The sequence below is a fragment of the Lepidochelys kempii genome, chromosome 15, assembly GCF_965140265.1.
Source record: "Lepidochelys kempii isolate rLepKem1 chromosome 15, rLepKem1.hap2, whole genome shotgun sequence".
Taxonomy (NCBI): Eukaryota; Metazoa; Chordata; order Testudines; family Cheloniidae; genus Lepidochelys; species Lepidochelys kempii.
Genome location: NC_133270.1, coordinates 30,689,604 through 30,717,546, shown reverse-complemented (window position 1 = coordinate 30,717,546; position 27,943 = coordinate 30,689,604). Strand labels below are relative to the sequence as shown.

General features: G+C 45.2%; 1 protein-coding gene across 3 annotated transcripts in view; it reads right to left on the bottom strand.

Annotated features, from left to right (window-relative positions):
• The window catches only part of MYO18B (myosin XVIIIB), a 196,215-nt gene that overhangs the window by 123,288 nt on the left and 44,984 nt on the right, over window positions 1-27,943 (bottom strand). For all 3 annotated transcript variants that reach the window (XM_073312543.1, XM_073312542.1, XM_073312541.1), the window contains 3 exons: window positions 8,072-8,242; window positions 6,115-6,205; window positions 1,294-1,486 (listed from right to left, as the gene is read on the bottom strand). In XM_073312543.1, coding sequence (XP_073168644.1) covers window positions 1,294-1,486; window positions 6,115-6,205; window positions 8,072-8,242 — 455 coding nt within the window. The remainder of the gene's footprint in view (window positions 1-1,293; window positions 1,487-6,114; window positions 6,206-8,071; window positions 8,243-27,943) is intronic.

Here is a 27,943-nt window from a genome sequence, read left to right as displayed (position 1 = left end):
TTGCTTCATTGGGGAACTGACATTTGAAATCCAAGAGCAAATAAACTTGCAAGAAGAAAAACTGTGTCTGCTCCTTCTCCACCTTTGCTGAGTGACAGCCTGAAGTTGGCTGACCAAAGCTCCTGTATCAGAAGCCTTTGAACGGACTGCACTGTCAAACCCTCAGCTGACATGACTGGGTAATGCTGTCCTGATGAGGGTGCTTACAAGGCTTCTGCAGTGGCTCGGGTGAATGTCAGAGAAGTTGCATAAATAATGGCTGTAATAATAAAGGGGGGCATCTTGAAAACAATCAGTTATTTAATTTGCAGCTTGCCGGCTTTTTATTGTTTTTATTCAGTTTTCCTCTTGAGCTGAGAATTCTAAGCCAACAACCCCATGTTATCAGGTGCCTGTTTCTACGGCTGTTGACTTTCTCGGCCTCACTGCCCCACATAGGCAGGGGCCAGCCATTCATTAGTGACAGCGTCTTCCTTGTGCTACATCATCGGATTACGCCGCTCCCCAACGGGGATTTCAGCACTTCTGAAAAACATCATTTTACACACATGCTTTGACTTTGCGCAGCTAATGTAACCATTTCATGCTCAGGGCAGGTGGGAGTTAAGTGGCTCCTTGCCCCAGCAGCAGAGGACTCGGGGGGTGTTCAGCAGAATTCAGGTCTATTGTCTTTCCATGAGAACTGAGTGAGGCAGCTGACTGCGATTTCAGATACGGGACCTGCATCCACACACCGAGATGGAACCAGTTCCAATGTGGGCTCCCAGATTTAAATGGACACTAAAACCGCAGGCTGATATCAAGACAAATTGTGCCTGAACTCTGTGAGCGAGGCAAGTAACTTCAGAATCAAAATGCAGATTCGTTTTTGACTTGCTGCAATTGTTTATGGATTTTACATCAACTTGTTTCCTAGATAATTGAACATTTTATTTTATTTTCTCTACCTGGCACAAAGGGATACAAAGGGAAGTGCTCAGCTATGTCACTAGCAGGGCCTCCTCAAGCCACCTCCGATGTGACAAAGGGACTCAAAGGGAAGTCCAAGCCAGTGATGAACTCTAACGGGATTTCTGTTGGGACCACAAGGAGCTGATGGGGAAGGAGTACCACACGAACAAGGTGGGAGGGGGACACTGCTTAAGACTTCGATCTCTGTTCAGACTTGGGGACGCTTTAGCAGCACTTCTCTCATTAAAAGCCAGTGTTTAAAAAGCCGTGGACTCTCTAGCTGATATGCAGCAAGTGGAATAGTAGTTCAGATCCCAGTGAGGGTCAGAGCAGGGTCCTCACCTCCCTGTACCTCTCCAGCTCGGACATGAACGTTCTCTTGTAGAACAGAGCCTGCAGCTGCTCGTGCACATAGTTGTGACAAAGTTCTTCAAAAGTAGCTGCTCGCTCCTTCTTCTGGTGTCGAGGGTTGTGGAAACCAGGGGTGTCCACCACCATGATGGAAGCCATGGAGAGGTGACGGGATGAAAAAGACCTGAGAAAACACAGTAAAAATAGCATGGAAGCTTTAGACAAGAACATATCTGAGTCCCATTTGGTTTATTGAAATTATTTCCTTCCCCAAACGTAAATATTCTTTCCTCCTGTAACTGGTTTCAGAGTCGCAGCCGTGTTAGTCTGTATTCGCAAAAAGAAAAGGAGGACTTGTGGCACCTTATATTCTCTGTGTATATATAAAGTCTGCTGCAGTTTCCACGATACGCATCCGATGAAGTGAGCTGTAGCTCACGAAAGCTTATGCTCTAATAAATTGGTTAGTCTCTAAGGTGCCACAAGTCCTCCTTTCCTCCTGTAACTACCATTCCAGGAGGCACTTTTAATCATTACAGTCCTATGACCCTGAGCAATAACCACAACACATTTAATATCTCAACAATGCCTATTTGGTTGGCAAATGTTTGTGTCTTTCAAACAGAGTGCTAATAACCACATAAAGCTACTGACACTTTCCTGTCCTGTAGAATTTGATCTTTATCCAAGTCCTCCTTGTTTTATTTATTCCTGTGAGTGCTTCCAGCCTAGAACAGAAGACCTGGCATAGCTTGTTCCTGACCTGGACTAATAAACATTTCACTGATGATGGGATGAGATGCTTCTTCTTAGGCACCATACCTGAAATATGGCGTCCTCAGACCTAAGTCGTCTTAACTTTGGGTGGCAGAGCTGGTCCTAAAAGATGGTTAATTGATCCACACTGACTATGTTAATGACAGTTTTAAGTTCCAAAATATTGATTGTAGGAAAATAAAGAGTGTGATATTGCTCCTGTGGAAGAATGCTGGGAAAATGTAGAACCGCAAACGCAGAGCGTGGCAAGTATGTTCTGAGGGAGAGCCACACTGTAGGTCGCTGGGAGAGGAACCATCTTTCCAACAACTTCTTCCAAGTTTTGCTTCCATCCATGCCAAATACTTCAGTTAAAAATAACTGTGGGAACATGACCTGGAGAAAGCTCTGTGTTTTTTTCAAATATCTATTTCTGAAAAGGTTGAGTTACTCTGCTCTCCTCAGATGCATTGTTTTGTGTCATTTCCCATCTCCTCCTCCCCTGGCATGATACAACATGACTTGTGGAGCTGCATGTTCTGCACATGGGTGAGATGTAAGAGCATGTACTTCTGTCAGATGGCAAATGCCAACTGAAGAAATTGGCTGAAAATAATTGGAAGGAAAAATGCCAGGCATTAGCGTCCTGAAGTCTCCCTGAAAAATACAAGTTTGCAGGAAGAAACAGAAGTATTTTTAGAATTCAATTAAAGAATTTCCTATCAGCACCTTCCCCTAGCACCACTGACATGTCCTGTGATTCCAAAATTGTAGTACAAGTTGAAAGTGATTTAAATTCATGGTACCTCATCAACTCACTGAGAGTCAGCAAAATTTTCTTGACTGCATTGAAACATATGTTTTCCACTGTGACATACTGTATCATTGTTGGAATGGCTTAAAAGGCTTTGATGGGCTGGTTTGAAAAACAAAAACAAGCGAAACAAAGCTGGTGTTAAAGGGAACGGAGGAATACAAGACACATTCTCTGAGCTAATGCTTCATTATTCAGGATTTTAGACAGCCAGTGGCATTTTGCTCTTCCATGAGATCTCAGAGAATCATCTTTGGACAGGCTGAAATAAATCAGAAGCAACAATCTGGAGTATTTCCAGTCACACGATTGAATCTAGATTCTGGATTTGACAACTTGAGCTGTAAATCAGAATGAAAAACAATGAGACATCAGTGGCCTGATTCTTTTCTCTATTGTCTTGACTAGAGTTGGCCTTGATTTACACCAGGATAGGAAAGACAGGAACCCGTTCCCAGGATTCCTTCTTTTATAGCAACTGCAGCATCATAAGGGGGGAGGGATAGCTCAGTGGTTTGAGCATTGGCCTGCTAAACCCAGGGTTGTGAGTTCAATTCTTGAGGGGGTCATTTAGGGATCTGGGGAAAAAATTGGGGATTGGTCCTGCTTTGAGCAGGGGGTTGGACTAGATGACCTCCTGACGTCCCTTCCAACTCTGATATTCTATGATTCTAAGCAAGTGGGAGATGTTGGGATAGTGCAGCTGGGTTTTCCAGGCCAGAAGGCAGCATTATAATTGTTAGAAGCCCCAGAGAAGAGGCTGATTAAATGTCCAGTAATCACCAGCCACTTTTGGAGTTTGGATACAAACTCTATCATTCCTGAGAGCTAGCTCGCAGGCAAGCTTTTTAGTAGAGAATGAATCCTACCAAGCAATCTGTATGGCTCAGTCTTTGATTCCTCAACCAGTTTATTACTCCATACATACTGGTAACCTTGATTTCAACCCTGCAAAGTCACAGCGATTATTAACAAGTAAACAAGCCAGTTCTCAATACCGCAGTGCTCCAATGACTGTGTGATCTACAGGGAAATAAGGCAAGTGGAACAGGCCCATCTGACTGTAGAGGATACTTCACCTCAGCAGAAAATGTGCTAATTGGTCATTCCATTCTCCAAGATGCACACTGGATAAGAAACAGAACTGAATGTACTTTTGTCATAGAAAAAAAAATCTGATTACCATCCTCTGGAGACCAAAATCCACATAAACGTGACCATCGAAGAGGCAATTTCACATCACCGGGATTAGGAAGGTTTGGAAGGCTTTGAACTAAAGGTGGGTGTGAGTATGGGTAAACTGGTAAAATCTTAATTTTAATTTCATGTCACTTGTAAAATAGTCAGTTCTGTAGGCCGTGGTTTGTGATCTTGACAACTTGCCCTTTCAGTTTTAATAAAACGAAATATTTTAAAATAGAAAGGACACAATGTAGCTGAATAAGGGCAAATGATCTACAAAGTGGGACTCCTAATGGGGCATCGGAAGGCAACACAAGAGCCTGAAGTCAAAGCTGGTCTCCTGTAGTACTGAGAAAGGGAGTTCTTTCCACCTAGGCTTATGAAGAAAGCTTTGGAAAAGCAAGAAAAATCATGAAACGTCTCAGGCTGACTCTGCGAAACTAGTAAGCACTAGTAAGTTGAAGAGAAGAGAGAGGTCGCACAGAAGTAACACAGCACCTAACAAAGCAGGGTCCTGGTCCGCGACTGGGGCTCCCAACAACTACCACAATGCAAAATACAAGTAATAAGCAGTGAGTGCTAGGCTGATCAGCACAACTGGGAGCCCGGGGAGCCGAAGAAAGAACTCAAAAGACCCAAAGAGTCCAAATAAGAATCAGAGAAACCTCTGAACATTTGGGGCACTTGCCTAACCTAGCGAAACATCCCTTCTACTCACTGTCAGCCCATGGCACTGCAGCTTCCTACCTGCTAAGGACCACACAAGCTCTGTGTCGGATTTTCAGGTGCTCCATATCCACAGTTGCGAGCAGATCTGCCAAAGCACTCGGTTCCTGGCACCTCTCAACGTGACACTTATGGCCAGACTTTCCAGCGCACTGAGCTCTTGGGAAAATCTGACTCCAATTCTGGGGGCTGAGTCCTTCTGGAAATTCTGGACTCAGGGTGGGATTTTTGAAAGTACTGACATGACCGAGGAGAAAGAGTTCCAATGACTTTTAGTAGGACTTATGCTCCTAGGAGGAGACGGCGGATCCCTTTGTATGGGGGAGCGCACCGCCGTTAGTTACCAAAGCTCACAATTGAGGGGTGATTTTAGATGCCCAACTGCTGTTGGATGATCACATCCCAGCAATAATCCAGACACTTTACCATTGGCATCTGGTCCAGAGGTTGGCACCTTTCCTGTTGGAGGAGAGCCTGGCCAAAGCGGTGGTCAGCACAAGCCCTTCAACTGAATCCTTCATGCTACAAAGGGCTGCCAGCACAACCTTCTCTGTCAGGGCCCCAGGACGCTGGAATTTGTCCCACCCTTGTCCCAGAGCCTTGGTGACCTACTGAGCATGCCGGAGGAGCCATCTGTTTGACAGCCATCTGAGGACCGTTGAGAGTCAGGCCCTGGACTGATGGGGGTGTGGAAAGGAGCTATTTATCGCTGGCTGGCTGAGCGGCACTGTATTCCAGTCTGAACGTTTGTCCTGTAAATGTGGCTGGGGTATGGAGTTGTAATGTTAGTTAAGTGCCATGATGCTCAGGTACCATCTTTTATCATTTAAATCCAAACAAATAGATACGAAAATGATGAAGTCGCGTGGCTATTTTTGAAAATCCGACCCTAGCTACAGAACATCCTGCATGGAAAGGAACCAAAAACGGCCGTGAGCAAGTAGCTGCTCCATTGTGCTCCAGGAGACTTTCCGCCTGCTTCTTCACTAGGTGGCCAAACACATCCGGGCTGGTGATGCGCAGAACCATCCATTGAGCATGCTGCAGTATCCTTTAAGAAGTTCATTCTTTGACTTTCTGATAACTTTCTTCTGTTACAGAGATATTCTTCAGATAACCTTTCTGCAGCAACCAGGGGCTACATGCCACATACATCTCTTCAGAGTGCATTAAGTGAAGATTTCTCTTTACTGATGTCAGGGATGGGGGACATAAGGGACAAACATAATGGACAATAATCATTTCTATGTATTTACAGCCTTCCACTCTCTACTAGCCCATGAGAGACTTCTTTGTTTGTTCTTTTAATTGCCTGGCTTCGGAACACTCAATACCTGTTGATTAGAGAGACAACAGCAGCAAACAGTTCTTCATAGAGACCTGCAGCCATCCCCTCCACACATTCCACCCCTGTCATCTTGGGCCCTAGAGGATACAAAGAGAAAAGACAATGAATGATTTATTTTCAATCCTTTTTGATCTTCCATAGGCAGAATTGATAATAACTACATCACCTGCTCCCTGTAGAGTATAATTTGCACCAATCCTAATTCCTATGTCCAAGGCACTATATAAATCCATTTACATGAGGAATAAATATTCGCATGAGTTGCCCTGAACTGCTCCAATGTCTCTGACCTGATTTATATTTTGTAATAAAGGCTTTATAATATAGGGACTGATCTCTCAAACTCTTACTCACACAAGTACATCCTACCGGAGTCAACAGACTACACTCCAGTCAGTAAGGACTACTCATATGAGTATGGGCTGGTTCTTAATCTGCATGAAATCAGAGAGCAACACACACACACAAACTCTAAATCTGCCTTCCCGAATTAGCTCCATTCATTCTTCTATTCATTCCAATTATGCACTGGTTCATTAATGCTATCAGACCATATATTTGTACTTGCTCTTCATTGAGCTTGCTCTGTAAATACAATTTACCCAAATTTTCTCTAGAAAGACACAGGCATTTGCAACAAATCTGCAGTGCTGTTTCATGCAGCAGCATGATGAAAAGAGGCTCTCTTTGCATACGGACTTTTTTTTTTTTTGATAGCTCTTAAAACATTTTACATTCTTCCTTTAACCCTGGAACCTGAGCTGGTTGCTAGGAAACAAATAGCCTCCTAGCACCTTTCTCAAATATGACAGTCCTTTCCATGGCAGATGTCAGAGTCTGAGAACCGTGAACACTGGCTGCAAACACACAAAGGGGAAAAACAACTTTCAAAAGGAAAATATCACCAAAGCAGGGAGAAAAATAAAACAGACACATTGAAATCAGAGAGATGCTGGCTGTGAATTACACTCAGTGCCCAGATGTCAGCAGGGAGCAAAACATTCTTGGCTTCTCAGCCAAATGATTTCCACTTGCTACTTAAAAATATTTGACATTTACAAATTCAAATAACAGTTTGTTAGGACTGATGCTCCCCTCCTCCTCTGCTGCTTTTCAGCCTCCTTGCAGGAAATAACTGGCAAGTGCACGTTCAATAGTTCTCCTGTTGGTCTCAGCACAATGCAAAATTGTTACAAAAACACACAAATTGCCCTGTGAGTTGCAAAAGAAATGACGAAGGTGTGGCAGCTTGCTGGGCTCGGGAAAGGCTTTAGCCTGTTTTGGAGCATCACTGCCTCTTCTGGGGGCTCGTTTGCCTGTTCTGTTCAGGCCGTGAGGTTTCTTCTTGTGACATACGAAGAAAAGCGCGAATGGCATGCCAATCTTGTGACATACGAAGAAAAGTGTGAATGACATGCCAATCAGGCAGATGGCAAGGACAGAGCCTAGTCCACGAGATTCTAACGACTTTGGAGATGTTCAACACATCCGATAATGCAGATGGCAGAACAAATATCATCTAGCTCACCCTAATTTACAGGAGAAGTAGCGTGTGCCCATGCTAGCTGGGCTCCAGCAGGGTCTCATTGGAACAGGGTCTCTCTGACAAATGTGTCTTCGCTTTGCAAATAGGTTCATTTTTAGACCATGTTACTTGACTTTCCTTGCAGTGGGATTGTCAGGATTAATTATCTTAAAATGCTCCGAAGAAGTGACATGTATGATCAGTATTATAAACTGGGGACAGTTACGTTCATTATCTTTAAAAAATTCTTTAATATAACTATGTTTAAAGGATCACAGCACTGGTGAGAGATGGCTGAAGTATCTCTCTCAAGAATGCTCCGCAAATACTCTATTCCTTGATCAAAGTCAAGAACAACACACAGGGCAGTATTTCCACATCACTTATACATAAAGGAAAGGGTGGAAAAGTCTGATACCAGCATTTCGTTCTTCATCTTTGCTCAGCCGACTCGTTCCAGATGTGACCTGTTCTATTATCTGTTTCAGATGGTGCTTGAAGACTGCTGTTGTGAGCTCCTCAGAATCACAGCCCAGTACATCTGCAGCATTGTTAGCCCACTCAAATTTCATGAACTGCTTCCTGCCAACTGACAAGAGAGGAGAAAAGAAAATGGAATCACACAAAACAAGCCAGAAGATCACGAACAGCTGTATCTGACTGCCTTCCATTCCCAACTCATGTCTGACCATAGATACAGAAAGCAAACCTACCATTTACCATGGAAAGGGTGGAATGGGGTGGAAGAACATCCTGGGTCATCCTCTGGGTGAGACCTATTTACTTTTTCCCCACCAAGGAAAGAAATGTTTGATTTCATCCTTCCCTGCATATATAAATTGTTCCTCACATGCAACTTTCAAACACCCCCCCTCCCCCCGCACACACACACACACTGCCTTCACTGACCTGAGAATGAGATTGACACGGTCACATGCTAAGGGAAGGTGCTGGAAAGAATTCATCCAGATGGAAACCGTCAAAAAAAAAATCAAAACAAATCCCGACCCTCTGACCTGAATGTTTTATGAGCGTGGAATGAGAGTCTGCCTACCTCACATTCATGTTCTGAGATACATTATGGTGACAAATGCTCAGGTAAAGGCTATAAATAAATGTTCTTGTTTTCACCTTGAAACAGTGGTTGCCATTAATAATTTTACCTTTTCCCTAATTACCATTATCTTGTTATTCCCTGCACCCGGCGGAGAGAACACTATAGATACCACGGTAATATTAATTACTCACAAATTACAATGGTAAAGATTTTAGCGGTGACCAAGTAACAAAAGAAATGGGGCAGATGGTCATAGGCTATAACATTGGCACACTAAGCAAAGATTGGGAAAAATCTGCAAATGCAAGGTCGTGTTATCTGGAAATGATTTTTCGATAGAAAGTACTTTAAAATAAATGGCTGCTCAGGTGTAATATGGCAGAGCTAATTAGTTACAACATGATGGAACCCATTCATAAAGAATACAGAGTAGAATAAAACTGATTGCTATAATTAGGTTTAATTTCACCTCCGCGCAGTGCTTTATATTTTAGAACCTGTATTTATAGTTGGAGCCGCAGCAAACCCACTCCTATTTTAAATGCTGGAAAGAAGCACCGCCCCCAAGCTGCAGCACCCCTGCAGCCTCACCTCTAGCGGATAAACCACTCTTCGACCTGCTCCCCAGGGCTTACAGAGGGGCATGTGTGACAACTGCAAAGGGCAGCACCGTTCAGTCTGGGAAGAATCACGGACCATGTGTTTGTGTTTTAAAAGGGTTAAATAGCTCTCTGCACTGGGGGCAAATGTGGCGTGTGAAAAGGCTTGGGAGAGGGAGAGGAAAGGGAATTGGAGAGGAGCAAAGTGTCCCAGAGCCTCTCTCAGGAGCCTTCCTCAGCTCAGCACAGCAGATAGCAATGCTAAAGAAAAGCAGGCTGCTTGTTATTCATATTTACGTCTCAGCACTCAAGTTCCTTTTCCAGCTCAGTGGCAAGGGACTGGGCTCCGGGAACAAAATGGGAGCACCAAGCTCTGCCATGGAGACTAGGGAGGAATGTGGCACTGGAGGCAGTTAGAGAGGATACCTTAGCAAGCCAGTGGCAACCCAGGTTGCTTTCGGTCACTATGCCACACGTCGTAGCTGCTTGGAATGTCACAGAGGCAGCTGGGATTAGACTCAGGCCTCGCTTCTCCAGCCCTGTTACCTTTGAGCTACTGAAGAAGTTCCTTTGTAATAGCTGTCTAGAATCTACGACACCCAGCTGAGCAAGTCCAACTCTGTCCAGTAGACAGCAGTTGTGCATTTACCTTACACTGCAGTATGCGACGCCAAATTCCTCTCTGGGGAAAGTCCAAAGAGAAACCAATAGAATTATACCAGGGAGGAACTGGGCCAGGCTTTAAAAAAAATTATTAGATCAGTTTCTTCAGCAAAGATTGAGTGGGATCCAATGGGGGAGGCAAAGAGGACCAAGCTACCAGGGCATCATGATCCAATGCAAGGGTAGTGGCTGGCATCGCATAAAGTGGCCATCAGCCAGGCCCATTCTATAGCATCAGTAAAACAATCTCTGCCAAGGATCATGGACTCAAGCAAATCCAGTGAGCAGCTCAGTGAATTGCCAGGGTAGGTTGCACTGGTATAACTCAGAAGTCATTCCACTGATCCGATGAAGTGAGCTGTAGCTCACGAAAGCTCATGCTCAAATAAATTGGTTAGTCTCTAAGGTGCCACAAGTACTCCTTTTCTGATTTCAGTAGAGTTACTCTGGATTTACACCAGCATAACTAACTGGGAGAAGACTTTGACCCCATGTTGGTTATTAATTACAAGCTCATTTAAATGGTTTTAATTACTTAAAGCTTGTTCAAAGATTGTAATGAGCACTGAGACGTGTTAAAAAAAATGGTCACATCTTGCAAAAAATAAAACCCAAGTTCCAGCTTCTTGGATGGCACTGAAAGCAGAGTCCCGCTGAGGATGTGACAAGCATCTCTCGGAAGGCAAACCAAGATGACCGGTTGAACAGGGCCCAGGCTACACATCACTTCCAATGACACAATGCTAACGTTTCATGGGGAGAAGAGCCCTTAGCATTGATAATAAGCAAAACGTGTTTCCTGCTCTAATTGCAGCCTTGACAGGGAGGTCTGGGAGAACTGAGCAAAAGGTGCTTTGACTCAGTGGGGTTTGTCTATGCAATTCTACATGATAGTCAGAGTTCTAGTAAAACATCTGGATGTTTTCTTTCTTGTCAAATCAGATCTTTCATGAAAGCTGTTTAAATCCCTTCCCTATTGCAACCCAGCCAGTTCCAATTACAAGGATGGTTTAAAAACACACACACACACACACACACACACACACAGAGAGAAGGACTGTCATTGCAAAAATAACAGGGGTAGGTGTGGTTCTGAATTCTGTTTTCCAGATAGTTCATGAGAAATCTGAACAATGAAAGTAGGATATTGGCTGGAAACCGAAGACCTTCCCCTATTTAAACTGTGCCAGTGAGATGGAGACCAGCAAAACTGACAGAAATCCAAGTCAGACATTTTAAGCATCTTTTTCATCTATTTTGTATGGTTTTTAATGTCAAGGTTAATATTTCATTTTCCAGTCTCCAGCCTCCTTAAAAAAAAATGTTTCAGCAATACAGGTCTCCGCTCTGAACAGGTCTTGGAGATGCACACAGCCATCACAATATGAAATCTGACCCAGCCTTTGACTATCTTTGAAGTGCGGAGCACAGGTGCCCACAAACAGAAATAATACACAGCTGCCGGGTGAGCCTGGGTGCTGCTGAATGTCAATAGCCCAGGAGATGGTGAGTTTCCCACGAACACTAGCTCTGTGTGAGTTAACCTCAGACCTGGCAGATGCTAGAATGTCATTTGCAGTACTGCCTTCAGTTATTCCATATGCATATTCCATATGAATCCTGACATCCCCTCATTCAGCGGGAATGGGCCAGCACTAGGACTATGCATTACTTCTGTCCCCGCTCACCAATATTTTCAGGTCTTAAGTGGGACTTAATAGGCACACAGAGCTTGTGCTGGCCCCTCTGCACAGGAGCTAATTTCACCCAGAAAGCTTTCTGCTGGGTACATTGGAAGGGATCTAGAATACTAGTCCTGGGCCCAGACTGGAAAGACAGAGCGAAACCCTGTCACCTCCGATCTGGAGCTGAACTTGGAGGACATCACTGCTAAAAATAAAATAAAATAAAATAAAATATATAAACTACATCAAAACTAGAATTTGCTTTTTAAAGTTCACAGCTAGTTTAATAGCCACCAATTACTGCAGATCTTGTGCATTTATTAAGACTGCAACCAAAGTGTTCTCTATTTCTAACATTAGCAGTTTTACTGAGGTATCCCTCAGCTTTAGGCAATTCATTTAAAGCCAATCCTTTCTATCCTCATTCCAGTGCCCAGATGTTCACAGTGGCTCTAGGGGCTAGGATTGCACTCCCAATGCAGGTAATGCCAATGGGTCTGTGTGCCAGCCGAGAAGTTAGTTAGCCCTTAAAGTCCTCCTTATAACCAACCTCTCCAAGCAACCCCCCTCCCCTCTCAGTAATAATCCCACACCTCCATTTAGCTGCCAAGCATCTTGTCTTGGGTTTGCCCATCTTGTCTTTCTTTGATCAAGAGATGGTCCCTGCCCCAAAGAGCTTACAATATGAATATATGCAGAATATTGTTTATATTTAGAGCTCTATATCCATTAATTTTACCTCTGACAGCGATAACAATAAATAAATAAATAAACAAAAACAGTATAGCGTTTTTCCTTAATCATTTGAAAATTTCCATTGGCATTAATGGAAGTTTGGGTTGAGTAAGGATTGCAGGATTAGGTCCTTAGTTAATGGTGCATTGTAATTACACAACTTCTAGATGTAAGTGATTTCTCTGGCTGGTCATGCTCCTGATGTTTTTTTCAGACGGTTGACACTTTTATTAATTTAAAACCACTAACTTTTCAAATCTAGCAAAGACACCTTTTGCCTTCAGCACAGCTAGCTGCACGCTACAGCCTCAACCCTGCAAAGACATGGGCCTGTCCTTCTGGCACTGTGAATGGTCCCATTGATTTAAAGGAATCATAGAACAAAACCACAGAATCATAGAAACGTGGGTCTGAAGAGCCTCAAGGGGTCATCTAGTCCATCGCCCTGCTTAAGCATACCACATAGCCAGCAACTCAACAATATGCGTGCAGTTGGCTCAAACCTTCCAGAGAGATTCTGCCTTTGGGCAGAGACGAAGCAAGGAAAATGTCAAGCCAAAAGGAAATTATTTTCCAAAAGTTCAGAGTGAGTGAAGACGGGGGGGTTGAATTGTGATTGTAACGATCTAATAGTTGCTGGTGGCAAAGGCTAAAATAGCATTTTCTTGCGTACCTTAAGAGCTTCAGAAGACTGAGCTAACAGATGTGTTTATGGAAGCTGATGAGCTCACGATCAATCCCTTCAAATTTAGGATTGTCTTATTCAAGCTCAACAATGATTGCAGTCCCCACAGCCCTGGAGGGCAGAGTGCTGTTGTCTCCCACAGCAAATTAAGCTGACATATATTTTCAATGACAATTATTTATATGCAACAACAGTGATTCCATCTTAATGATTAAAATCAATAAGGAAGCAAAATACAGAATACCTCCTTTCATAACGGACGGAAAATATATGCGTCTGTGACAGCAAGCTGGCAGAAAAACAGCAAAGCTGCGCTGAAATGAACAGAAAAGGAAAGAGACAGACAAAGTCCCACAGGGACTTATCGTTGCCGTAAAGGATAGATTAGACTAGGTTTTTCCATAATCTGTGGCCAGAAAGTGAATGCAAAAGGGAAGTGAAGGGATGACTCAGACCAGGTAGAAGTGCTGGGTCCAAGATACAGTGTGAACAATTAGCAAAGCACAGTCAAGAGGATCTCTCCATTCTTCTCTGTGCACATTTCTTTCTCCCTTATTTTTGATTCTGATAAAGAGCTTCAGACATCAAGGCGTGCACTCTGAGTGTGTTGCGGGACCCCACGATGAGGGCAGTGGCTGGCCTCTGTTCAAGCTGTAGAATTTTAACTCTGCCCAGGGGATCCAGCACACAGAGGCCTGGGTTCCCTTCACAGCCGACCTAGGAAGGGACACTCGCTAGGATCTGTGACAAGGACTTTCAGTGAGACTTAGGCTACATCAGTTAGGAGTCGCAATACTGAACGGCGCAATATCTAAATACCTTTAACTATCAGGTCTACGTGACTTCCTCAATTGAAGCCAGGCCTTCTAACTCCACATGCAGGGCCTTAACCGCAAGGCATCCTTCGTCTCCTATGTCAATTCCTCTTTCAAACATCCTTTCTGGCACAAACACCCTTGTGTAACAACACTGCAATGTACAAGACTTGCTTCCCAGGATGCCTGAGTTAATCAGACGTGAATGTCCAAGGAAGCTTGAGGGGGCTGTTCACACCTATTCCCTCACAAGCCAAGCACTAGATAAATCTCTCTTTCAAACTGAAACCTGCAAACTCTGTGCAGTTCTGCTTAGTGTCCTCTTCTGGAAACGAAGGGAGAAACGGACAGATAAGCACAATGATGTACCATATGCAGTGTTGTTGTAGCCGTGCTGGTCCCAGGACAGATAAGTACAATGTTTATCTCGACATAACAAGATGGCTAGCTCACGTGAGATACTTTGGAAGTATTTGGACTTCTTTCTAGGCCTGCTTTCTGCTACTTCATCTGGTAAGATCTTGTAGCTACCCTAAGAGGGAGAACACTAAACCTTATTAAAATGAGACAAAAGCTGTTGTTCTATAATGTACACATTGTTTGAGGTTAGGGAAATGTTACTAACTTATTAATCTACACCACCCACTCTCTACTTCATGCCTCAGATTCTCTCTCTGGAGGCTGTTCTAGGAACATATCTGAATAAATGGTAAATAAGTTCTGAGATACTCTTCATACTGCTCTTACTTTTCACACTAAAAGATGTTCCTTAAATGGCACATCAACTTTACTTGATTGACATATCCTGAATAAGCAAATTAACATTCACGCAAAAATCCTCATAGAAATCCTGCTTTGCTTGGTACTTTTTCCATGTGTTGTGCCTATTGACTTTTGAAGCAATTTTCTTTTCTATTTTCAGCCTGTTCTGTGTGTAGGGCTAAGCAGGCTTTTTCATAAATTATAAATAAAAACAGCAATGTGCAGTCACCTTGGTAGGTCATCCGCCTGTTGTACAACATCTGAACTTCAGCACGTAAAAGGTAATTATTTCAGCCTGTTTCATATTTGAGAGAGGCAATAGGAAGCGATGCTGTCAGTATGATGCTCGTTTACATGCATGCACGCACACAGCATGTACGCCAACATGGTAAAATATCAGCTAAATTCTACCATATTCCATAGAACAGGCCCTAGGCCATTCCCATAGTATAAAATTGAGGCCCCTGGCTCATTCTTTGAATGTGAGCTTTGTTTGTTTCTGTTGTTTGAAAATGTTGTTGTTGTTATTATTAAATCATGGGACTGGCACGTCATTGGTCACGTAATAACAGCATAACCCAGTGGTCTCCAGGTAACCTAGAAGACCATATGGCAAAGTTACGGGGAAAAGCCAGATGATTCAGAGGTGACCAGACATGGAGTTATTTTTTCTTCCTTATGCAAGTGGGAATTGTCTAATAAGATTTCGATTGCTTTTAACCTTTCCTTAATGCTAAATCCCTATTGCAACAAGCTCTGGCATTAACAGCACATGGTGGAGCAGCAAAACGATGGCACTAATCTGGGCAGATTTCTGGAGCACCGATAGGGTGGTATTTCTATAGCACTGTAGCGAAGTCATTCCATGTATTCCTGGGAGAAGCCTAAACCCAGTGGTTCCATCCCCAAGGCCAAGCTTGTTACTCACTACCTTCTTCCTTCACTTCCCTGGAATCAGGATGGCTCTGATTCTCGTCTCACAGCAGTATCCTGCCAGTTCATGCCGCTGGCGTGAGGTGAGTTACTCTTGAAGACAACGAAAATGGGACAAACTGTGACCAGTCCGGGGACAAGAGCAGGAATTTTGAGATGTAAATCCAAGAGAAACATATTAATAGAGAGTGCACCTCAAGCATCTACCAGTCAAGTCTGATTTAACACCCTACGCTGCTCAAACCGCCTGTGAAAACTCATGGAGCAGCACTGCAAGTTCAAAGGCAACGTCTGTTCCTTAGACAGGGCTCTTGACAGATGAGACCAGCTGTCTTAAAGCCAATTGTTTCGCTGCTCTCATTGTCACACATACTCAGAAGCCTCTGCATACACCAAGTTCATCTTAATTCCATAGGCATCCTGGCCGGGATGGGGTAGGCAGCAATTGGATATTTTAAACTGTACTTGGTGTTTCCATAATGGAAGTGGATAATTACATCAGAAGTAACTACGCAGAGCTGCATCACTTTGTTCAGTGGTGAAAACATCAGCCTTCCCAGCCACCTGCCTTATACCCCCTGCAGTTCCTGAAGTTCACCCCACCAACAGTGTATTGACTTAATAATTATTAAGAGCCCGGAGACATCAGGAGTTAGTCACGAACATGCACGCTTAACATTTCGACTCTAATCAGTGCATGTGGGAAACAATTAAGGGAAATTAGAACGTGCTTGGGGAACGAAACACCTAGCTACCAGGCTATTAGAAGAGATGCAGACTAATTAAAAGCAGAGACAGCAAGTGGGAGATGGGAATCCCACTGAGAACCAAAAAAGCAGGGAGAGCTCTGAGAAGCTGCTGCCCAGTGAAACATCTGCTTTGTGTACATAACTTTTCCTTAATTCCCCATACCTAGGGAAGGTCAGGCAGACTACTGTACTTCTCTTCTGCAGACTAAACAAACCCAGTTTTTTCAATTATCTCCCACAGGTCACGTTCTCTAGACCTTTCATTATTTTTGTTGCTCTTCTCTGAAATTTTTCTAATTTGTCCACATCTTTCCTAAAATGTGGTGTCCAGAACTGGACACAATACTCCAGTTGACACCATATCAGGGCAGAGTAGAGAGGAAGAATTACTTCTCGTGCCTTGCTTACAACACTCCTGCTAACACACCCCAGAATGATGTTTGCGGGGTTTTTTTGCAAGTGTTACACTGTTGACTCATATTTAGCTTGTGATCCACTATGACCCCCAGACCCCTTTCTGCAGTACTCCTTCCTACGCAGTCATTTCCCATTTTATATGTGTGCATCTGATTGTTCCTTTTTAAGTGGAATACTTTGCATTTGTCCTTATTGAATTTCACTTGCACTTTCAACCCCTCCTAGCTTGGTATTGTCAGCAAACTTTGTAAGTGTACTGTCTATACCATCATCAAATCACTGATGAATGATATTAAATAGAACCAGATCCAGAACCAATCCCTGGGGGACCCCACTCGATATGCCCTTCCAGCTTGACTATGAACCACTAATAACTACTGTTTTCCAACCATTTATGCACCCACCTTATAGCAGCTCCATCTAGGATGTATTTCCCCAGTTTGAGAAGGCCATGTGCGTTTATGAGACGGTCGTGTGCGATAGCATCAAAAGCCTTACTAAAGTCAAGGTATACCATGTCTACCGCTTCCCACCCCCCCATCCACCAAGTACATAAAAGGTTGTTACAAGGAGAGGGGAGAAAAATTGTTCGCCTTAAATTCTGAGTTTAAGACAAGAGGCAGTGGGCTTAAATTGCAGCAAGGGCAGGTTAGGTTAGACATTAGGAAAAACTTCCTAACTGTCAAGGTGGTTAATCATGGTCATTGGAGATTGTTAAGAGCAGCTTACACAAACACTTGTCAGGGATGGTCTAGATAATACTTAGTCCTGCCCTGAGACTGGACTAGATGACTTCTAGAAGTCCCTTCCACTTCTATGATTCTACGATGCTGTTGGGATGCGATGCCAAGGGGCGACATGCCCAGCTGGTGCAAATCAGCCACAACTCCACTGACATTAACAGGGCTAGATCCCCAGCTGGTGTAAATCATCACAGCCCCATTGAATTCAATGCCGATTTACACCAGCTGGAGATCTGGCTCGCTATGTGGATGAGGGAAAGCGAGGGCAGGAGATGTATCTGAAAAGGAACGGTAAGGAGTAGAGTCTCGATAAATGGAATTCTGGTCGCTGGGGCTGGGCCGTAGCCAGGCCAGCAAAAGCATGTGCGTGTACACCATAGAAGCAGTATGACATTTCCAGCAGATAGCTGCTGCCTGCATGAGTCCCCATCCCCACACCCAGCAGCCTTCCAGAGCCCTGCATCAGGGCACTTTGGGCAGCATGCACTGCATGCTAGACTCTGAAGGGTTTTGATTAAACACTGTGCCTGACTGGCCTATGGGCAGAAATGGTGTCTATTCCAATCAAGTTGGCTTAACTGGACTGAAACCCCTCTGAGCATCCAGCAAGGCTGCATCCATGGCCAGCTTAGATGATCTTAAAGGTGATAACTCATGTACCTGAGGCATTGTGGGGAGGAGTGTTCATTGAGCTAACTGGAGTGGAAAACACATTGTTTTGCTGCATAGACAGGGCCATAGTTTGTACATGTCAACCGGTTTCCTCTGAGATGGCTCATGGTTGCTGCATTTGTTCTGCTGGCTGCACTTAGATGCCATTGCAAAGGAGGCTGCATAAAACAGTAACTGAAAAGACAAGTAACGCCAGAGTGTGGCAGGGGAGTGGTGGAAATTTTATCAGCCCCTGTGTGGAATAAGCTACTTCACTCAGTCCCCTGGCTGGCCATTCATGACAATGAAACTTCTGGTTCTGAGAGGGCTCAGAGGGTAACTGGGCAATTGCCCCTCTGCTTTTAGGTGTCATAGGGGGCTGCTTTGCCACCTGCCCCATAGGAGGATGCCAGGAGGGGCAGTGAGGGAACATGGCCTGACTTGTCTGGTCCAGCAGACTGTATAACCCAGCGTCTAGATGATCTTGGGACTTGGATGGGGCTCAATCCAGATGAGACTCAGGCACCAGTGAGTTGGGAGAAGCAGCCAGAGCAGTCACCAGGACATATATCAGTGCTCCTGACTCGGGGGTTGTGACAGCCCTTCGTGGCACAGGCGTGAAGCGTGGGGGACACTGCCAGACCCTGCACTGCAGCTGGATGTCCAGGTAGCTTCTGTACCCAAGAGCCCTTTACTCAGCAGTGCCAGTTAAGAATGGTGCAACCTTTTCTTGCTCATTCAGGAGCTTTGCCCCCTCAAGCTGGGATCTCTGTGCTACACCTTGAGACCATCCAGAAACTGAGGGTTGCAGCTGCTGTTTATTAAGTGGAATTTCATACCAAGAGCAACTCCCAGTGCTCCAGGACCTGCACTGGCTTCCCATGAGGAAACCCAGGAGTTAGTTATATGAGAACAACATATAACTATAATATAATACATATAATGAGGGAGGCAACCTAGTGACAGAGGATGTGGAAAAAGCTAATGTACTCAATGCTTTTTTTGCCTCTGTCTTCACTAACAAGGTCAGCTCCCAGACTGCTGCGCTGGGCATCACAAAATGGGGAAGAGATGGCCAGCCCTCTGTGGAGATAGACGTGGTTAGGGACTATTTAGAAAAGCTGGACGTGCATAAGTCCATGGGGCCGGACGAGTTGCATCCGAGAGTGCTGAAGGAATTGGCGGCTGTGATTGCAGAGCCATTGGCCATTATCTTTGAAAACTCGTGGCGAACCGGGGAAGTCCCGGATGACTGGAAAAAGGCTAATGTAGTGCCAATCTTTAAAAAAGGGAAGGAGGAGGATCCTGGGAACTACAGGCCAGTCAGCCTCACCTCAGTCCCTGGAAAAATCATGGAGCAGGTCCTCAAAGAATCAATCCTGAAGCACTTGCATGAGAGGAAAGTGATCAGGAACAGCCAGCATGGATTCACCAAGGGAAGGTCATGCCTGACTAATCTAATCGCCTTTTATGATGAGATTACTGGTTCTGAGGATGAAGAGAAAGCACTGGATGTATTGTTTCTTGACTTTAGCAAAGCTTTTGACACGGTCTCCCACAGTATTCTTGTCACCAAGTTAAGGAAGTATGGGCTGGATGAATGCACTATAAGGTGGGTAGAAAGCTGGCTAGATTGTCGGGCTCAACGGGTAGTGATCAATGGCTCCATGTCTAGTTGGCAGCCGGTGTCAAGTGGAGTGCCCCAGGGGTCGGTCCTGGGGCTGGTTTTGTTCAATATCTTCATAAATGATCTGGAGGATGGTGTGGATTGCACTCTCAGCAAATTTGCGGATGATACTAAACTGGGAGGAGTGGTAGATACGCTGGAGGGGAGGGACAGGATACAGAAGGACCTAGACAAATTGGAGGATTGGGCCAAAAGAAATCTGATGAGGTTCAATAAGGATAAGTGCAGGGTCCTGCACTTAGGATGGAAGAATCCAATGCACCGCTACAGACTAGGGGCCGAATGGCTAGGCAGCAGTTCTGCGGAAAAGGACCTAGGGGTGACAGTGGATGAGAAGCTGGATATGAGTCAGCAGTGTGCCCTTGTTGCCAAGAAGGCCAAAGGCATTTTGGGGTGTATAAGTAGGGGTATAGCGAGCAGATCGAGGGACGTGATCGTCCCCCTCTATTCGACATTGGTGAGGCCTCATCTGGAGTACTGTGTCCAGTTTTGGGCCCCACACTACAAGAAGGATGTGGATAAATTGGAGAGAGTCCAGCGAAGGGCAACAAAAATGATTAGGGGTCTAGAACACATGACTTATGAGGAGAGACTGAGGGAGCTGGGATTGTTTAGTCTGCAGAAGAGAAGAATGAGGGGGGATTTGATAGCTGCTTTCAACTACCTGAAAGGGGGTTCCAAAGAGGATGGCTCTAGACTGTTCTCAATGGTAGCAGATGACAGAACGAGGAGTAATGGTCTCAAGTTGCAGGGGGGGAGGTTTAGATTGGATATTAGGAAAAACTTTTTCACTATGAGGGTGGTGAAACACTGGAATGCGTTACCTAGGGAGGTGGTGGAATCTCCTTCCTTAGAGGTTTTTAAGGTCAGGCTTGACAAAGCCCTGGCTGGGATGATTTAACTGGGAATTGGTCCTGCTTCGAGCAGGGGGTTGGACTAGATGACCTTCTGGGGTCCCTTCCAACCCTGATATTCTATGAGAGACACTTTCCTCCCTGTGCCATAATCCATGGATAGGGTCCACACATCACAGGAATTTGGGGATGGAGCAGAGATAGGATGGCTCCCGCGAAGGGATGGATTTATTTTACTATTCTGCTTCTGTACTCATGGCTAGAGTGGGACTGGCAGTCCACGGGGCCATCTCATTCTAAACATTACATAACATTAAGAGGGACCTGCAGCCTGTAAGGGGCGCTCGCTATTGTTTCAAACCCCCAGCTAATTGGTATAATGTCTCTCTCGCTGTACATACCACTCATCTATGCTGTAGGACTCCACAGCTCTGTGAAAGGAGAGTTCAACCACGGTGCCCAGTGAGCAGCTGAGCCAGCTTGTCACCTCGGCCACTTTCTCCACCGATTTTATAACAACTTTTCTGTTTATTACTGATAATGGGACTAACCCAGATGCCCATTTTCATGGCTTTGGGTGGGTGGGGGAGGACAGGGAGGGTTGATCCCTGCTTGGATGTTTAATTTATTTGTCTTCCACTAAATTCTGCAGCCTATTCTCTGTTGACCCCGGGGCTAATGTACGACCCATTAACGCACATATAGAACAATGGGAAGAGCCGTGTAATGGCATAATGAAAGAAATCTGCCATTAGGGCTGCATTTCGCAGACAGTTTGTAATGAAGATGTCAGAATGCTGAAGGGATAATGCCAAGTCTCCAGGTGAGGAGAGAGAGCTTGCCCCGGCTGAGGAGCCATGTTAACAATAAAAAAACAATCACAGGAAGGAGAAACAATGTCAATAGTAACAAGCCTTTGGAGTCAGACCCCTCCGCACCACCAGTATCTTGGCAATAGTAACGGCCAGGCCGTAGGACTAAAGGGGAATGGATGAAGGAAAGGCAGCTAAAGTCTTTCAGAGACAAGGAGAAAGCCAGTGAAGCTGAGGGCCAGGGGTAGAGCTCACCGCATCGACTACAACAGCCCAGGAAATGAGAACGTATTCTGACTGCATCACAGTGGGAATCCTCAGGCCTGGCCAAGCCGGGGCCACCAACGATATTGTTTGGACTGGGAAAAAATATTTGTGTCGGGTGACATTGTGGCAAAGTTACAGACCTTGCGCGAGCTGGGTGGTGCAGCTACACCAGCCCTGGGCCTCCGCTCCTGAGGAGCACCCCTGCTGCTCCAGCTTGTACGGAGGAGAGGGGAGCATCCACTCACTGTTCTTTCCCCTTCCCTGCCCCTTTCAGGAGGGAACAGCACCAGGGCTGCTGCTGCAGCTCACCCATTGCGGAGGATTCAAGGATGAGTGCAGAGCTGCATCGGCCCAAGGTGTGGCCACCATCTGGCCCACAGAGTATTCCATACCTGTGTAGGGGGGTGCACTGCGAGGGAGGACAGGTGGAGCTGTTGTCACCCCCCTTTGTGTGAGGTCTCAGCAGAGGGAGATGTTTTAAGTCACAGCCAGAGGCTTTCCAAGAGCCAGGCCAGCGGAGGTAGCTGAGGGCGTACGCTGGATTAGGGGGAGCTTCCGGCTGCATTCCCTTCCTGCACACACTCTGATTTCCAGCTTTGATATATTTCTCACCCAGATGATAATACATCTGGCGAGTGCAGATCTGATCAGTAAACACCAGTCCAGGGCTTGAGTGAGCTCTAATCTATCAGAGCTATTTGCAAACCAGCAGATTTGTCAATTCTCCAACTGCTCCTATAGTTCTCTGCTTTTGTTCTCATGCTGTGAAACACTAAGGTGCCCCCTTAGAAGAGGTTCAGGTATAACCAGTACCCGCCCTCGGTGCAAACACAGCAGAGGAATGTGAGAGACCCACCACCACAATGACCTGTGTGCTCCCCGCAGTGACACTGTTTCCAGATGCCCTCTCTCTGGATAGCAGGCAGGGCAGAATAAGGGCACTCAAGGTGGCAGGTTCAAATAAAACCCTTTATCCAATCTATAGCTATTGACTAACGGCGGTTTCTGACCCATACTTGTATTTTGGATTTTGTTTATATGGGCCTTCCACCTCCTGAGTTGGACTTTATGTTTCAAATGACTCAAAGCACAAACTCCACCCAAGTCCTGGAGTTTTGCATGGTTCCCACTCAAAATCTTAAACAGCCAACCCCACCTCTGCCACAGGTGGGAAAGGCAGTGCACATTTGACCCAGAATGAGGCCCAGGTTCACATACCTCAGCAAACTTTTCCACTAATCCAAGCTGAGATTCGGGATTGCCATGAAAAACCTAAAACACAGTGAAAAGAAAAGGAGTACTTGTGGCACAGTGAGTTTCCTTGCCATGCTCTTTGGAGATCTCTGTGCCACACAGCTCCGCCAAGCTCAGAATCCCCTTCCTTTCAGCGCTGCGCTCGGCAGGTTTCCACAAATCCACTAAGATTGTTCTCAGGTGGTTTTTAAGACCTTTCCCATGAAGCCTGTGTGGATTTGTTATTTCAGAGCTTGCAACGTATAAGACAGGAATGATTTCACTGCACCCTGTAGATGAGACACAACATGCTCCTGTCCTTTAAAAAACATAAGGAAGAAAGCCCAGGTGCGAAGAGAGGAATATGTGAGAATGTATGGAGAGATTCATAGATTTAATCACCAGGCCTAGATGGAATTTTTCAAAGCAGCCTCTTCATGAATGATGCCAGGAAGCAGGGAGAACCCTTCCCCAGCCAGAAAGGTAGCTAGCCTTTTCACTGACGTTGCAATGGGATGAGACACAGCAGAATATGATTTAGCTGAGCCAAATGTTAATGTTCTAGCATCACCATCAGGAGAGCGAGCTCTACAAAAACAGAACAAAACAAAAAAAACCCATCCTCCCACAATTGAAGGCTGATGGATCTTGATGGTGATGAAAACACTCCTGCTGTTCTATAAAGATTTTGACTTTGGTAAAAAAAAAATAAAAAAAATCTCACTGTATCAGCTGTCTGCCCTCACAAGACTTCTGCTCACTGAGGCTGCATTTGAGCCAGAATGAAAACTGCAAGGCCAGGTGTGGTTGGACCTGAGGACCCTAATCTGCCCTCTCCACTCCAGCACTGTTCTGATCTGGGCCCCACTCAACGCCCTGGCACTTGTGCAAGAAGCTCAGGGAGTCAGAGAAAGCTAGAGATTATTCATGCTTCCTAGCAAGTCAGTGGCTCTCCTCTCCCTTTCCTGAAATTCAGCTGGCGGAGAAGGAACCTGGCACTGGCTTTCCAGCAAACAGGATTAAAACTGTTTTTAAAACAAGATTTTAAGCCTTAAACATTTCTTTGAAAACATTGGTAGGGGAAGAATTGCCTCTGTATAAAGTCTTATGAAGTTACATGCAAAACCCAGCCTCTCACACACTGGGCTCTTCTCTTCATTTGGAGTTTCCCACCCATTGCATAGATGACAGCTGTTGCCAAACTTTAGCTGGGACAACGATAAACATTCTGAAACTTGCTAAAGATGACACCAAAACATGCTGGATTTCTTCCCTTACCACCCTCCTGGGTATACATCTGATATTGCATTTATCACAAAAGGGCAGCCTCTCAGCCCGTGATAATTCAGGAGACCTCATCCTTTTAGCAACCCACAATAATGACAAATTTGGGTAAATGTGGGTTTTGAGCCTAGGTGGAATTAAGAAAGTGTCATTTCCACATCAGTTATTGAAAGGTCACTACATCTCCGCGGCCGTAAAACAGCAGCTGTAACGCAAGTTTAAGGATTTTCTTACTACTGGTGAGGATGAGATAAGTAAGACCGGGCCATGTGTTCACAGGAAATTGGGTAATTAGCGCCTGCCTGATTCTGCAAGCTGCCCTCATTCTAACATTCTGATTGACATCCCCATTACCCTACTCATCTTAATGGCTCTGAGAGACTCTGGAAACTTTCCATTTTAAAAAGCTAAAAGAGGTATTCAGGTGGGGTTTCTATAGCTCATTTTCACTGCCAGTCACTTCTCCCTTTAGGCATTTGAGAGATTATTTCACATCAATGGATCCAGGTGTGGGGGGCTCTGCATCATGCCTCCAGTGTGGCCGGAAGCAAGTCACATAATCTCTTTGTGCCTCAGTTTCCCATTTGTAAAATGGGGATAATAATCCTTCCCTGCCTCAGACAGGAGGTGTTCAGATACTACAGCAATGGGACTAGGACAATAAGTACATACCTAGGCAGATAATCTAAAGCCTAGATTTCAGTATATAATCTAGGACTGTACCTCCAATGAATGTATTCAGGAGAACTAATCACAGGTTTCCTTTCCCTTCCCCTGATAGAAATAGCACAAAAACAGTTTGATTCAGACACGAGACCCGAACTGCTATTAAGATGCAGATACAAGTCTGAGCCCTGAATTCTAACTTCTGCAGCACTTAGGTGGAGATCCCAAAACTCCTGGATCAGACAAAGCAAGATTTTTCTCATTACGGGCACCTCCAATCTCCGTACCTGAAAACCACATTCGGTTCCTCCCGATTTGCACATCCTCCTCCTCCTCATGTCCAATAGATAGTTCTGGGAGCAGAATTTTACTGGCAATATTCTCTGTGATACACAAGAAAGTGTGGAAACCAGCTCACTCTTCCATAGCCCCACTGAGTTCTACAGGGCTGGTGGTAGAAATGTTTTCTCATGAAACATGCGGCTATGATCCAGAGTAATTGCAGAAAGCAGGCTAGGGCAGTAACAAAGTGGAAATATTAATCACTTTTCTAGACAGAGCTGTACTTGACGTACAGAATGGCACTGAACAGTTTCCAGCTCTCCCAGAACAAAGAGTGAAATACACTCTGTTAACTGACATGTGCCAGGCATGGATGTCTGGGGATGTTCTCAAAGCATTCATAGACAGAAAGGAAGAGATCAAACAGCGTTCCATAATGCCTTGCTTACTTCAGTGGAGTGCAATTCTGTGCAGAATATACTCCTCTGAAAATAAACTGCTTCTATCAAAGACTACAAAGTAAACCTGTAGCAAAGTCCTGCCATGACGGGCTGTTCCAGGCGTAAAAATAACTTTTCTTAATATTTAAAAAAGTGAATAAACACACTGAAAAGACAGATGCAGAGATTTTCCTTCCTGGTGTTCAGTAATGTTCTGTCCCATGCAGATCTGGGCCAGCTCACTTTTCCAAAGGGGAAGTGGCGGGAGCAACTGAGGCAGCAGTCTCAAACAGGATCAGTCTGCTGGAAAAACTTGGGTCATTTACTCCTTTCCATGCTGATCTTCAACAATGGGCTCTTCGTGTCCTTACTAACCACAGGAAGACATCGATCCAGCCCCTTTCCTGGGCACCCCTTCTGCATGCTTTCTGCACCTTCTCCCAGGATCTGCAGGGTTCCTTAGGCCGAGTCCTGCCTCCCAGAGCTGCCTCCCAGTCCTCTTTCCCCAGCAGGTTCCCAATGCTCCCCTCCCAAGGAGACCCAGGCAGTCACTCCAGGGAAACTCCTCTCTCCTGCACCTTAATGACAGCCCCACTCTTTATAGGGGACATCTGTCCCCGCTGTAGCAGCATTGAATGAATGAACAGGGTGGGCTGGCCCCAAGCCTCTGCCCGTAAAGAAGCAGAACATCCTGTTACAGACACCAACCAAGGCCATGGAACCTGGCAGACAAACTGAAAATGGACTGGCTTTGTACAATGCCACCTAATAATCCCTGCCGAAGAGGGCTCCCTAATCCCTTTCTTCAGCACCTGAAGTTTAAATTCAGTGCTTAGCAACCACAAAGGATGCAGCTTTAAGAGTGCTCGAGAGGAGCACCCTCAGCACCTCCGGGAGATAGAGAGTGCCCAGGGTAGAGAACAATGCCCAGTATGCTGCAACAGGGACAGAAACACCTCAAGAAAGATTTCATCTCAGGGACAGCCCCTGGACTTCCCCTCAGAGACAGCCCATGGAAACACAGCCATGTTTATTAATAGTAAGCTGTGGGAAGCCCTAGCTCAGAGAACATTGAGGCTGTGATTTTTATACCAGTCAGCAAAACTGACAGACTGAGAATGGGCTGACTCCAGACCTCCAACTGCACCTGAAACCTCCTTCCTGCTTAAAGCATAGTGAATACACGAAAACATGTAAGAGACTGGGACACACAAAGGGGACTGAAAATGCCTAGGTGAATGGGCCTCTGGGAGGCCTGCTGGCCTCTGGATGTCATGCTCGTTTCCCACAAAGGGAATGTCACGGTATTTCAAAGGCAACAAGAAGAGCTGACACCAAATGCTGCAGGCATTTGAAGTCCTACTTTTGTTGTTGTCTTTAGAGCTACAAACTAGTTTCTCATTCTCAAGCAGCAATAGATGCCACTTGTCTATTCGTGTGTATTCCTGGGCAAACTGAATTTGTGACAATCTGCAAAGCAAATGATTTATCCCGCATCCCCCTGTGGTGACTACAGTGTGTGCCACAAGTTAAGCGCCTTTGTTTCTGAGATAAGGGAGGCTGCCGCTACTCCTGCTGTTCCACAAGGCTGCAGTGCCTGGCTGCGTTCAGGAACGTGAATGGAAAAGGCGCGGATGAGCTCTCTTTGGTGACGTTTCCAAAAGCCTTAAAGGATTTCGAATACATAACTTCAAAGTTCATGAGAAGGGGGAGGGAAAAGATGGCTATCAGGGTGATAGGTTTAACCACATTAAAAGAGTGCCCCTCAGAGACTCCTCCTCCAACTGGCTTTGATTCATTTTTTATCCACATTTCCTTTCATTTCTCTCCTTTTGTTGACACATGACAGGGGAATCGATACCAGAGTGAGTGGAGCTGAGACATGCTCTGGGTTTTAATCCTGTATCTGAGTCACTTCTGTGAGAAGTCACAAGCCCTGTCTGGGACTGTTATTAAATACTCCAATTCTTGCCCAAGTAGCTACAAGATTTTTCAAACACAGGAGTCCCTTGACCTTAAACTGACTCTCAGGACACAGGGGACAAAAGGCCCCTGCTGAAAGTTCAATAAGTTTGAGTAAATCAACTCCAGCTATGATAGGAGGAAATTTGTAAAGCCTTTCCCATCCTCGTAAAGTAGATATGCTGCTCTGTATATTCTGACAGGGATGCGTAGTTGGCTCAAGAGCTGTGACCCTCAAGAACTAAAGTGGAAGACAAGGCCATTCTGAGACTGCTGTGTAGGCATTAAGTGATTTTCAGTTCCAAACTG